Source organism: Balaenoptera musculus, chromosome 6 (genome assembly GCF_009873245.2).
Source record: "Balaenoptera musculus isolate JJ_BM4_2016_0621 chromosome 6, mBalMus1.pri.v3, whole genome shotgun sequence".
NCBI classification, from domain to species: Eukaryota; Metazoa; Chordata; class Mammalia; order Artiodactyla; family Balaenopteridae; genus Balaenoptera; species Balaenoptera musculus.
Window position 1 is genome coordinate 51,189,236 of NC_045790.1, and position 14,951 is coordinate 51,204,186.

The 14,951-nt window shown below is 36.6% G+C and overlaps 1 protein-coding gene across 1 annotated transcript in view; it reads right to left on the reverse strand.

Annotated features, from left to right (window-relative positions):
• Positions 1-14,951, reverse strand: part of CCDC171 (coiled-coil domain containing 171) — a 368,650-nt gene that overhangs the window by 289,872 nt on the left and 63,827 nt on the right. Inside the window, 1 exon segment of the mRNA XM_036856768.1 lies at positions 5,190-5,336. Coding sequence (XP_036712663.1) covers positions 5,190-5,336 — 147 coding nt within the window.

Sequence of the window (14,951 nt, forward strand, 5' to 3'; positions counted from 1 at the left end):
CAATTAGAAGATTAGAAAAGTCAAGTAAATCTCCCACAAAGCAACAACAACAAAAATACAAACAGAAAGACAACAAAAGGTAAGAAAAGCAAAACATCAACCAGTTGGTCTACCAACTGAACAATTAAAAACCCAAGAAAGAGAGAATAAAAAAACCCTGAAGAGGAAATTATGAAGAAATAACACAAGAGAATTACACAAAATAAAGATCATGAGTCTCCTAACTAAAATGGCCACCAAATGCCCTGCACATTGAACACAAAAAAATCTATACTATGAATCATTGCTTATCTTTGATGTTCTGAAATTTTATAGTTAGTGGGAACTCTATAGCAGAAATAGCTTGGTGTCTTCACAAATACAAGGGAAAAAGAAAGCTATAGATGGAGAACCTATAGATTGAGAGACTTAAGAGACATATCAACCAATTATAATGTGTAGACCTACTAGGGATTCTGATTCAAACAAACTGTAATCATACATACATTTTTATGCCATATATGTAGCAATATGAAATTTAAATAATATCTGGATATTTGATTATATTAAGTAATTACTGTTAATTTAAGTTTGATATTGATAATGTGGTTCTAAATAAAAGGTCCCTTATTTTTTAGAAATCACAATGAAATATTTATGGTTAAAATGATATGATGCCTGGGACTTGTTTCAATATAATATGGGAAGAAGGAAAGTGAGTAGGGGTATGAATGATTCAAGATAACCCATAAATGAGTAATTTTTGAAGCTGGTGATGGGTACCATTAGGTTTATTATACTATGCTGTCTACCTTTTTTAATATTTTAAAAAAGTGAAAAAAAAGAAAAGGGAACCCTCATGCACAATTGGTGAGAATGTAAACTGGTACAATCACTATGGAAAATAGTATGGAGATTCCTCAAAAAGTTAAAAATAGAAAAATAAAAAAATAGAACTACCATATGATCCAGCAATCCCGCTTTTTGGTATTTATCCAAAGAAAACAAAAGCACTAGTTAGAAAAGATATATGCACCCCTATGTTCACTGCAGCATTATTAACAACAGCAAAGCTATGGTAGCAAACTAGGTGCCCACCAACAGATGAATGGATAAAGATGTGAAATATATATATATAGATAGATATAGATAGATAGATAGATATCTATATAGATATATAAAAAATACAATATTACTCATCGATAAAAAGAATGAAATCTTGATATTTGCAACAACACGGATGGACCTAGACGGTATTAACCTACATGAAATAAGTCAGACAGAGAAAGACAAATACTATATGATTTCACTTACATGTGGAATCTAAAAATGCAAAACAAATGAACAAACATGACAAAACAAAAAGTTATAGCTACAGAGAACAAACAGGTGATTGCCAAAGGGTAGGGCATGGGAGGGGAAGAAAGATACAGGTGAAGGAGATTAAGACGTACAAACTCTCAGCTGCAAAACAAATGAGTCACAGATATGAAATGTATAGTATAGGGAATATAGCCAGTAACTAGGTAATATTTTTTGTGTGGTGACAAATCATAACCAGACTTATGGTGATCATTTTGAAATGTATAGAAATATCAAATCACTATGCTGTGTAATAGGAACTCACATAGTGTTGTAGGTCAATTATACTTCAAAAACAACCTCATAGAAAAAGAGATCAGATTTATGGTTACCAGAGGCAGGGGGGTGAGGGGAGGGGTAACTGGATGAAGGCAGTGAAAGGTACAAACTTCCAGTTATAAGATAAATAAGTACTAGGGATGTAATGTACAACATGTTATATATAATTAATACTGCTGTATGTTATATATGAAAGTTGCTAAGAGAGTTATTCCTAAGAGTTCTCATCATAAGAAAAAAATGTTTTTTTCTGTTTCTTTAATTTTTTATCTATATGAGATGATAGATGTTCACCAAACTTATTTTCATAATCACTGCATGATGTATGTAAATCAATAATTATGCTCTACACCTTAAGCTTATACAGCGCTGTATGTCGATTATATCTCACTAACTAGAAGAAAAAAAGTCTTAAAAAAAATAAAGAAACAGGAAAACTTTCAGAGAGGAAGAGTGAGAAAAGGGTCACCACAAGGGAACACAAACAAGAATAACATCAGGCCTCTCAACAGCGACAGAAGAGACTGGGAACAAGGGAGGCAAGGCCTTTAAATTCTGAAAGAAAGAATTCCATCCTAAAAATCTATATTCAGCCAAATTCTATCTACTATTGATAAAAAAAATCATGATCAGGTATGCAAGATCAAATAAAACTTAGCTCCCATACACCCTTTTTTTAGAAGCTACTAGTCTATGTACTCCAACGAAGTGAAGAAGGCAAGAGACCTAAGAAACTGAAGATCCAACAGAGGATAATGAAAAAGTCCCCAGGTGACAGCTATGCCATGTGCCTAGAAAGCAATGAGGAGATGGAACAGGAGAGAGTCCCAGAAGAACATGATAATTTTCTGAGAACAGACTCTATAAAGCACCCAAACAGAATTCCTTCAAGGTTTTAAAAATTTACACACCCACCATCAAGGTACAAGAATTTTTAACACCACCCTCACCAGTGCTGGGTACTATCATTTTCTTTAATCGTATTATTTTGTGTGTTACTGTCTTTCTTACATTATGGTGAGGTGGAGCATTTTTCCTATGTTTGTTATCCATCTGAAATTATTCTTTCATATCTTCTTTGATTTACTTGGTAGATTTTTTCATAAAGACCTTCTCCTTCCTCTTATCAAATAGTAGGGGATTTAGAGAGACAGAAATATATTTACCCTTTGCTGTAAATATTTTTCTCATTTGGTTGTCCTTTTATTCAAAGTGGGGATTTTACCTACATATGACTTTAATCTTTCCTAGTCAAAGCTATAAATCCATTCCTAAATATTTTGTTCCTTGGTTTTTATGATTAGTAGTAAGTCATAATGACTCAGAGAGCAGAAAAAATTAAACTACATTTTCTTCTTATTTTATCATTGTTTTTAATATTTCACTCTTTTTAATCCAACTGGAATTTATTTTAGAATATAATATAAGATAGGAATCTAATTTTATTTTGTCCCAAATAGTTAACCAGTCATTTCAACACGATTCACTGAATATTGTTCCTATCCTTACTGATTTAAAATGATATACTCTACAAGTCTACTACTGACCTTTCAATTCTGACATTGAAAGTCTGGTCTTAGAGGTATTGTACTTTTTGGCCACTCAACAATCTTTCCCCTTCTTTTTGTACCACACCCTAATTTCTATATAAGAATTTCTTTGGGGGCTTTAATTTTAGCAGAATTAGAGGGATTTACTTGGGGCAAATTACCTCTTTCAATCAAATGTTCTCTTCCAGATTAGAATCCTGAATAAAGTTACAAAAAGAATAAAAACGATTGGTACCAATTCACCTCAGCTTCTTCCATCATTTCTGCTACCAAGAACTCTGGAGATGCTCTGGGACTCATATGATTTATAAGCTGATCCCCCAACATTCGTTGTGATTCTGTGGATATGATTCCCATATTCTTCCACTGAATTCCCTATTTATGTCAACCAAAGTCGGTTTCTGTTGCATACAACCAAAAAAACACAATTGATATATTACTGAAGTTTTATCATCTGTACTAACTTCTGGTATAATAAGCCCCCACTCATTACTCTTACCAAAATGTTTTATAGATCCTCATGTGGATGAACTTTAGAATCTGTCTTCCCAAGATAATTCCACTCAATTTTTGATTGGAACTGCTTTAACCCATAATATAATCTAGGGAGGATTCATAACTTTACACTTTTAAGGGTTCCCAAAATGTCTCACCATTTTCTTTTAAGACTCTCAGTTAAATTTCATAATTTTTAATGTATTTGTTGTTAACTGTATTCCTGTTTTTGTCACTATGGTGACAAAAACTTTTTTAGTATCTTATTCTCTGATTATTACTGGTATATTAGAGTGTAAACATAATTGCTATATATTATTTTCTTCTTGACCTCCTTATTGAATGTTCTTACTAGTGTCAATAATTTCAAAGATGATTTTCTTGACCATTTAGGGTTATTAGCATATCATCTGAAAATAATCAGAATCATACCCCCTTCTTTCCAAAAATTATAATTTTTTATCACTGTTCTTGCTTTTATATATTTCTTTGGCTAAAATTCTCAGCACAGTGTTAACTGACAGAAGTGAGTTTAATGAGAGTACCTCCAGCATTTTATCATTAAATACTCTTTATAAATGTTTATTTACCTTATAAGAATTATAAATTATGTTTAAGACAAACTTCTTTATCTATTGAAATACTTAATTTCCCACAAAGCAAAAGAAAATTATTTTTAAAAATTAACAAATAAATTAGCTATCTCTCAAGATTAAAGTGGTTATCAGTATCATTTACTCACAAAAATCATATTTTTTCATTTGTAAATTAATGCTCCTTTCCCATCTAAAGTCTAACCTGGGGACTTCCCTCGTGGCACAGTGGTTAAGAATCTGCCTGCCAATGCAGGGGACACAGGTTCAAGCCCTGGTCCAGGAAGATCCCACTTGCTGCAGAGCAACTAAGCCCATGCACCACAACGACTGAGCCTGCACTCTAGAGCTCGCGAGCCACAACTACTGAGCCCGCGTGTCACAACTACTGAAGCTCACGTGCCCAGAGCCTGTACTCCACAAGAGAAGCCACCACAATGAGAAGCCCATGCAACGCAACAAAGAGTAGCCCCCACTCGCCACAACTAGAGAAAGCCCGCGTGCAGCAAAGAAGACCCAACATAGCCAAAAATAAGTAATATAAATAAAAATAAATTTATAAAAAAATAAAAACTAAAAATAAATAAAGTCTAACCTGAAAAGCACTCCACAAAACTATGCAGCTAGTACACAGCATTCAAACTACAAAATTAGAATTTAATATCTTTTCTTGTGTTGCTTCCTCAAACTTGTAATATAAACAATTACCTTCAAACTTTCCAAATATTCCAGGACAATTAATTATTAAAAATGAATAGTTTTTTTTAATTAGGAGCAAAATATAATTTACTCAAATACAAAAGTTTTCAAGGAAGCCAATATTCAATATATATAAATGTCAAAAAATTATATTTTATTACAGAGTAAAACTTTGTCCTTAAATTACTAACTAGCCATCATATATGTGCTATAAAAGAATGAGAAAATATACCTCAAACTCTTTTCTAAGACGTTCCTCTCGTTGACTGCTAAATTCGAATTCACTTGTCTGTCGACGTAAAAGGTCAGAGCACTCCATGTGTTCGGCTTCTAATTTTTCTACTTTCTCGTGCATATTTTGTAAAGCATTATCTTGCTCCTAGAAAATAGTTCATTTTTGCATCAATAAAGTTTATAAGCCAACAATGACTAAAATTTATTCTATAAAATACAGTGAGCAACTAAACCTGTACTTCAACCATAATAATAGGTTAATTTATATAAGCTAGAGAGGCCAAGATATTCTCTAGTGATGTTTCAGAATATACATGTGTTTAAAAAGCGCTACTGGAGTTTTACAACTTAAAAAATCTGAATAAGGGAAGGACCTTCAAGATGGCAGAGGAGTAAGACATGAAGACCACCTTCCTCCCCACAAATACATCAAAAATACATCTAGGGCTTCCCTGGTGGCACAGTGGTTGGGAATCCGCCTGCCAATGCAGGGGACACGGGTTTGAGCTCGGGTCCAGGAAGATCCCACATGCCGTGAAGCAACTAAGCCCGTGCGCCACAACTACTGAGACTGCGCTCTAGAGCTCACGTGCCACAACTACTTAGCCTGCATGCCACAACTACTGAAACCCACGCACCTAGAGCCCATGCTCTGCAACAAGAGAAGCCACCAGAGTAAGAAGCCCGCGCAAAGCAACGAGGAGTGGCCCCCGCTCACCGCAACTACAGAAAGCCCACGTGTAGCAATGAAGACCCAATGCAGCCAAAAATAAATAAATTAAATAAATAAATTAAAAAAAAAATCTACATGTGGAACAACTCCTACAGAACACCTACTGAATGCTGGAAGAAGACCTCAGACTTCCCAAAAGGCAAGAAAATCCCCACGTACCTGGGTAGGGCAAAAGAAAAAAGAAAATACAGAGACAAAAGAATAGGGACAGGACCTGCACTGCTGGGAGGGAGCTGTGAAGGAGGAAAAGTTTCCACACACTAGGAAGCCCCTTCACTGGCGGAGACGGCGGGGCGTGGGGGGAACTTCGGAGTCACGGAGGAGAGTGCAGCAACAGGGGTGCAGAGGGCAAAGCAGAGAGATTCCCTCACAGAGGATCAGTGCCAACTAGCACTCACCAGCCTGAGAGGCTTATCGGCTCACCTGCCGGGGCGGGTGGGGGCTGGTAGCTGAGGCGTGGGCTTTGGAGATCAGATCCCAGGGAGAGGACTGGGGTTGGCTGCATGAAGACAGCCTGAGGGGGCTAGTGTGCCACAGCTAGCCAGGAGGGAGTCTGGGAAAAAGTCTGGACCTGCCGAGGAGGCAAGAGACCCTTGTTTCAGGGTGCGCAAGGAGAGGGGATTCCTCCCCATCTGCCCACAGGAGGCAGAGCACCACCTAAACAAGCTCCAGAGACAGGTGTGAGCCATGGCTATCAGCTCGGACCACAGAGTTGGGCATGAAACGCTAACGCAGCCATGAAGAATGCTGTGTGCAAGCACAGGTCACTATCCACACACACACAATCCACCCATGGAGCCTATGCAGACCGCCACTGCCACGGTCCCATGATCCAGGGACAACTTCCCCAGGAGAACACACAGCACGCCTCAGACTGTTGCAATGTCACGCTGGCTTCTGCCACCACAGGCTCGCCCCACATTCCAATTCTGACTACTGTCCCCTCCCTCCCCCCGGATTGAGTGAGCCAGAGCCCCCTAATCAGCCGCTGCTTAAACCCCCTCCTGTCTGGGTGGGAAAAAGATGACTGACAGAGACCTACATGCGGAGGTGGGGCCAAAACCAAAGCAGAACCCCAGGAGCTGTGCGGACAAAGAAGAGAAAGGGAACTTTCTCCATGCAGCCTCAGGAGCAGCAGATTAAATCTCCACAATCAACTTGATGTACCCTGCATCTGTGGAATACCTGAATAGACGAATCATCCCAAAATTGAGGCAGCAGACTTTGGGAGCAACTGTAGACTTGGGGTTTGCTGTCTGCGACTGATTTGTTTCTGATTTTCATGTTTATCTTAGTTTAGTTTTTAGTACTTGTTATCATTGGTGGATTTGTTTATTGGTTGGGTTGCTCTCTTCTTTTTTTATTATTATTTTTTTTATGTTAGTAAATTTTTTTCTTTCTTTTTTTCTCCCTTTTCTTCTGAGCCGTGTAGCTGACAGGGTCGTGGTGCTCCAACCTGGTGTCAGGCCTAACCTCCAAGGTGGGAGAGCTGAGTTCAGGACATTGGACCACCACAGACCTCCCAGCCCCACGTAATATAAATTGGTGACAGCTCTCCCAGAGATCTCAGTCTCAAGGCTAAGACACAGCTCCACCCAACGGCAAGCAAGCTCCAGCGCTGAACGCCCCATGCCAAACAACTAACAAGACAGGAAGACAACCCCACCCATTAGCAGAGAGGCGGCCTAAAATCATAATAAGGTCACAGACACCCCAAAACACACCACCAGATGCGGCCCTGCCCACCAGAAAGAAAAGAAGCAGCCACACCCACCAGAACACAGGCACCAGTCCTCTCCACCAGGAAGCCTACACAAGCAACTCAACCAACCTCACCCAATGGGGACAGACACCAAAAACAAGGGAACTACAAACCTTCAGCCTGCAAAAAGGAGACCCCAAACACAGCAAGTAAACAAAATGAGAAAACAGAGAAATATGCAGCAGATGAAGGAGCAAGGTAAAAAAACAACAGACCAAACAAATGAAGAGGAAATAGGCAGTCTACCTGAAAAAGAATTTTCAGAGTAATGATAGTACAGATGATACAAAATCTTGGAAATAGATTGGAGAAAATAGAAGAAACGTTTAACAAGGATCTAGAAGAACTAAAGAGCAAACAAACAAAGATGAATAACCCAATAAATGAAATTAAAAATTCTCTAGAAGGAAGCAGTAGCAGAATAACTGAGGCAGAAGAACGGATAAGTGACCTGGGTGATAAAATGGTAGAAATAACTACAACAGAGCAGAATAAAGAAAAAAATGAAAAGAATTGAGGACAGTTTCAGAGAGCTCTGGGACAACATTAAACATACCAACATTCAAATTATAGGGGTCCCAGAGGAAGAAGAGAAAAAGAAAGGGGCTGAGAAAATACTTGAAGAGATTATACTTGAAAACTTCCCTTACATGGGAAAGGAAATAGTCAATCAAGTCCAGGAAGCGCACAGAGTCCCATACAAGATAAATCAAAGGAGAAACACAACAAGACACATATTAATCAAACTATCAAAAATTAAATACATCGAAAAAATATTAAAAGCAGCAAGGGAAAAGCAATGAATAACACACAAGGGTATCCCCAAAAGGTTAACAGCTGATCTTTCAGCAGAAACTCTGCAAGTCAGAAGGGAGGGGCAGGACATATTTAAAGTGATAAAGGAGAAAAACCTACAACCAAGATTACTCTACCCAGCAAGGATCTCATTCAGATTTGATGGAGAAAGTAAAACCTTTACCTACAAGCAAAAGCTAAGAGAATTCAGCACCACCAAACCAGCTTCACAACAAATGCAAAAGGAACTTCTCTAGGCAGGAAACACAAGAGAAGGAAAAGACCTACAAAAACAAACCCAAAACAATTAAGAAAATGGTAATAGGAACATACATATCAATAATTACCTTAAATGTAAATGGATTAACTGCTCCAACCAAAAGACACAGACTGGCTGAATGGATACAAAAACAAGACTTGTATATATGCTGTCTACAAGAGACCCACTTCAGACCTAGGAACACATACAGACTGAAAGTGAGGGGATGGAAAAAGATATTCCATGCAAATGGAAATCAAAAGAAAGCTGGAGTAGCAATTCTCGTATAAGACAAAATAGACTTTAAAATAAAGACTATTACAAGAGACAAAGAAGGACACTATATAATGATCAAGGAATCAATCTGAGAAAAAGATATAACAATTGTAAACATTTATGCACCCAACATAGGAGCACCTCAATACATAAGGCAAATGCTAACAGCCATAAAAGGGGAAATCGACAGTAACACAATAATAGTAGGGGACTTTTAACACCCCACTTTCACCAATGGACAGATCATCCAAAATGAAAATAAATAAGGAAACACAAGTTTTAAATGACACATTACACAAGATGGACTTAACTGATACTTATAGAACATTCCATCCAAAACAACAGACTACACTTTCTTCTAAAGTGCTCATGGAACATTCTCCAGGATAGACCATAACCTGGGTGACAAATCAAGCCTTGGTAAATTTGAGAAAACTGAAATCGTATCAAGTATCTTTTCTGACCACAACGCTATGAGACTAGATATCAATTACGGGGAAAAAAACTGTAAAAAATACAAACACATGGAGGCTAAACAATATGCTCCTAAAAAACCAAGAGATCACTGAATAAATCAAAGAGAAAATCAAAAACTATCTAGACACAAATGACAATGAAAACATGATGACCGAAAGCCTACGGGATGCAGCAAAAGCAGTTTTAAGAGGGAAGTTTATAGCAATACAATCCTACCTCAAGAAACAGGAAAAACCTCACATAAACAACCTAACCTTACACCTAAAGATATTAGAGAAAGAAGAAAAAAAAAAACCCAAAGTTAGCAGAAGGAAAGAAATCATAAAGATCAGAAATAAATGAAAAAGAAATGAAGGAAACAATAGCAAAGATCAATAAAACTAAAAGCTGGTTCATTGAGAAGATAAAGAAAACTGATAAGCCATTAGCCAGAATTATCAAGAAAAAAAGGGAGAACACTCAAATGAACAGAATTAGAAATGAAGAAGGAGAAGTAACAACTGACACTGCAGAAATACAAAGGATCATGAGAGATTACTACAAGCAACTATATGCCAATAAAATGGACAACCTGGAAGAAATGCACAAATTCTTAGAAAGGCACAACCTTCCGAGATTGAACCAGGAAGAAATAGAAAATATAAACAGACCAATCACAAGCACTGAAATTGAAACTCTGATTAAAAATCTTCCAACAAACAAAAGTCCAGGACCAGACGGCTTCACAGGCGAATTCTATCAAACATTTAGAGAAGAGCTAACACCCATCCTTCTCAGACTCTTCCGAAATATAGCAGAGGGAGGAGCACTCCCAAATTCATTCTACGAAGCCACCATCACCTTGATACCAAAACCAGACAAAGATGTCATGAAAAAAGAAAACTACAGGCCAGTATCACTGATGAACATAGACACAAAAATCCTGAGCAAAATACCAGCAAACAGAATCCAACAGCACATTAAAAGGATCATACACCATGATCAAGTGGGGTTTATCCCAGGAATGCCAGGATTCTTCAATATATGCAAATCAATCAATGTGATACACCATATTAACAAACTGAAGGAGAAAAAACATATGATCATCTCAATAGATGCAGAAAAAGCTTTTGACAAAATTCAACACCTATTTATGATAAAAACTCTCCAGAAAGTAGGCATAGAGGGAACCTATCTCAACATAAAAAAGTCCATATATGACAAACCCACAGCCAACGTCGTTCTCAATGGTGAAAAACTGAAACCATTTCCTCTAAGATCAGGAACAAGACAAGGTGGCCCACTCTCACCACTATTATTCAACATAGTTTTGGAATTTTTAGCCACAGCAATCAGAGAAGAAAAAGAAATAAAAGGAAGCCAAATCGGTAAAGAAGAAGTAAAACCGTCACTGTTTGCAGATGGCATGATACTATACATACAGAATCCTAAGGATGCTACCAGAAAACTACTAGAGTTAACCAATAAATTTGGTAGAGTAGCAGGATACAGAATTAATGCACAGAAATCTCTTGCATTCCTATACACTAATGATAAAAAATCTGAAAGAGAAATTAAGGAAACACTCCCATTTACCACTGCAACAAAAAGAATAAAAGACCTAGGAATAAACCTACCTAAGGAGACAAAAAACCTATAAGCAGAAAACTATAAGACACTGATGAAAGAAATTAAACATGACACAAACAGATGGAGAGATATACCATGTTCTTGGACTGGAAGAATCAACATTGTGAAAATGACTATACTACCCAAAGCAATCTACAGATGCAGTGCAATCCATACCAAACTACCAATGGCATTTTTCACAGAACTAGAACAAAAAATTTCACAATTTGTATGGAAATACAAAAGACCCCGAATAGCCAAAGCAATCCTGAGAAGGAAAAACGGAACTGGAGGAATCAGGCTCCCTGACTTCAGGCTATACTACAAAGCTACAGTAATCATGAGAGTATGGTACTGGCACAGAAACAGAAATATAGACCAATGGAACAGGATAGAATGCCCAGAGATAAACCCATGCACATATAGTCACCTTAACTTTGATAAAGGAGGCAAAAGTATATGATGGAGAAAAGACAGCCTCTTCAATAAGCGGTGCTGGGAAAACTGTACAGCTACATGTGAAAGAATGAAATTAGAACACTCCCTAACACCATACACAAAAATAAACTCAAAATGGATTAAAGACCTAAATGTAAGGCCAGACACTATCAAACTCTTAGAGGAAAACATAGGCAGAACACTCCATGACATAAATCACAGCAAGATCCTTTTTGACCCACCTCCTAGAGAAATGGAAAAAAATACAAAAAGAAACAAATGGGACCTAATGAAACTTAAAAACTTTTGCAAAGCAAAGGAAACCATTAAAAAGACGAAAAACCCTCAGAATGGGAGAAAATATTTGCAAACGAAGCAACTGACAAAGGATTAATCTCCAAAATATACAAGCAGCTCATGCAGGTCAATATCATAAAAAAAACCAAACAACCCAATCAAAAAATGGGCAGAAGACCTAAATAGACATTTCTCCAAACAAGATATACAGGTTGCCAACAAACACATGAAAGGATGCTCAACATCATTAATCATTAGAGAAATGCAAATCAAAACTACAATGAGGTATCACCTCACACCGGTCAGAAGAGCCAGCATCAAAAAATCTACAAACAATAAATGCTGGAGAGGGTGTGGAGAAAAAGGAACCCTCTTGCACTGCTGGTGGGAATGTAAATTGATACAGCCACTAAGGAGAACAGTATGGAGGTTCCTTAAAAAACTAAAAATAGAACTACCATATGACCCAGCAATCCCACTACTGGGCATATACCCTGAGAAGACCATAATTCAAAAAGAGTCATGCACCTCAGTGTTCATTGTAGCTCTATTTACAGTAGCCAGGACATGGAAGTAACCTAAGTGTCCATCGATAGATGAATGGATAAAGAAGATGTGGCACATATATACAATGGAATATTACTCAGCCATAAAAAGAAATGAAATTGAGTTATTTGTAGTGAGGTGGATGGACCTAGAGTCCGTCAAACAGAGTGAAGTATGTCAGAAAGAGAAAAACAAATACTGTACGCTGACACATATATATGGAATCTAAAAAAAAAAAAATGGTTCTGATAAACCTAGGGGCAGGACAGAAATACAGGTGCAGAAGTACAGAATGGACTTGAGGACACGGGGAGGGGGATGGGTAAGCTGGGACGAAGTGAGAGAGTGGCATGGACATATATACACTACCAAATGTAAAATAGCTAGTGGGAAGCAGCTGCATAGCACAGGGAGATCAGCTAGGTGCTTTATGACCCCCTAGAAGGGTGGGATAGGGAGGGTGGGAGGGAGATGCTAGAGGGAGGGGATATGGGGATATATGTATACATATAGCTGATTCACTTTGTTATACAGCAGAAACTAACACAACATTGTAAAGCAATTATATTCCAATAAAGTTGTTAAAAAAATCTGATTAATACATATTACAATTGAAAATGTAGATAGCTTACTATAATTTTACTCTAGTTCAATTGACCTCTGAGTGTATTTACATAATGTTATAGTTCAACTGACATATATTAGGTTTTCCCTTCTCATTAAAATTTGATTAAAATGTTTAGTAATACAAATGTGTATTGCTCCTTTGTGTGATAAGGAATGATTAGCTTGAATGCCTAATAATGACCCTTGAGAGATTTTTATGTGAGCTCATGGTACTTTAACCATGCTTAGAGCTTTTTAAGTTGCAGCCACTAGATGGCTGTATTTCATTTTCTCTTCACTGTTCAAGTTTTTAAATCTTTGCTGTACTACTAAAAGAAAAATAACATCAGGTAGTTCTACTTAAATCTCTCGATCTTCTTTTCCAACTAAACTCAGAAATCAGAGTTGAATTTTATGGAAGTTCAAATATAAAGTTAACACACATATCAAAGATATTTTCCACAGTAACTAATCTAGATTCATCTTTCCTACTTAAGGTCTTTGACAAAGCCATTTCTCCCACCTTCCCCTCACCAGCATAATCTTATTCAGGAACATACAAACATATATTTATACATGCATCCAAGTACTCCTAGCCACTCAAAAGGTGTCATCAGAACCTGAGTGAGAATGTTGCAAGCACCAAATCTAATTCTCTATAAAAGATTCTAGTCTGGAAAGTAACCGGCAGTATAGTCCACAGTCAAAGGATGAAGAACAAAATTTACTTTAATTCCTTCTCTCCACATCCCCTCATTTATAATTACTACTCTATAGCCAAGTACACATGAACTCTTAAGAATTATTTTCTGCAGGTAGTGGAAACTCCTTAATAGAAGTCCATCAACTTACATGTTTTCAATCTTTAAACTATCATAGATAAGAACAAAGCTAGGTAGCATAGCACGAGTGTGCCAACATTGCCTACAACTAACAGACAGCACTCACCATTTTTATCATAACACTCAGAAGCAAATGGTATGATGAACAGCCTTATGTAATCTGATTACATCATAAGAGTACCTTCATATATGAAAGCACGTTTAAGACCATTAAGCACTACACAAGTATAAGATACCACTATTATTCTATATAATAGGACCTCCTCCTTCAAGCAATCAATAGTATTAATTCAAATCCACTGTTAAAATACATGCCTTCTTGATTTACAAATACATAATCTCCATCTTTCAACCATTCACTTAGAATACTGTGTACACATTAAAATGCATAAATAGCAATTTACAAGGCCAATCACAAAGTAACACAAATAATTGGAAATAAAAACAAAGTCTATAACCAAAAATACTTATCTCCTAGTTGATGGCAATTATTTCAAACAATATTTATTAAATCAAGTAAAAGAAATTATTCAGGAAGTCTCACAAGATTTATTTATAAGAAAAGATGACTTGTGATTCCCATTCTATTAATAAATAGTATAGAAAGAAAACAATCATTCCAAATACTACACTAATGTATGCCCATCGTTCCAGGTGAGTTTGAATTTAATCCTATAAAAAAAACTGGAAAATGAATGGCCGATCAGTTAGGGCTTTTACTTTATGATACTTGACTTATATTAAATATTACTTAACAAACAGCTTTCAAATAAAAGCCTTTCAAGATGTAGATGAAAATCTGACCTAAAAATCACAGTTTTAATGCAGAGGTCAAGTAGTCACTAATATTATGTGATAACTACTATACATTATTAGATATGGATATAAACACACCTTCATAGTTTTTACTAAAAAAACTGTTTTCCTCAGTGTAGTGTAGTTTTTAGGAATTCTATTCACATACCCAAGAAACTTATATTACATAATAAAGTTAACAGATTATATTAATTAAAATTACCTTGATTGGTTTTCTAATGTTAGACTTACTTGGCATTTCTTGTATAAAGGCTTTTTATATTATATCTTTTTTCCATTTTGCTACACTCAGTTGGCTAAAAATT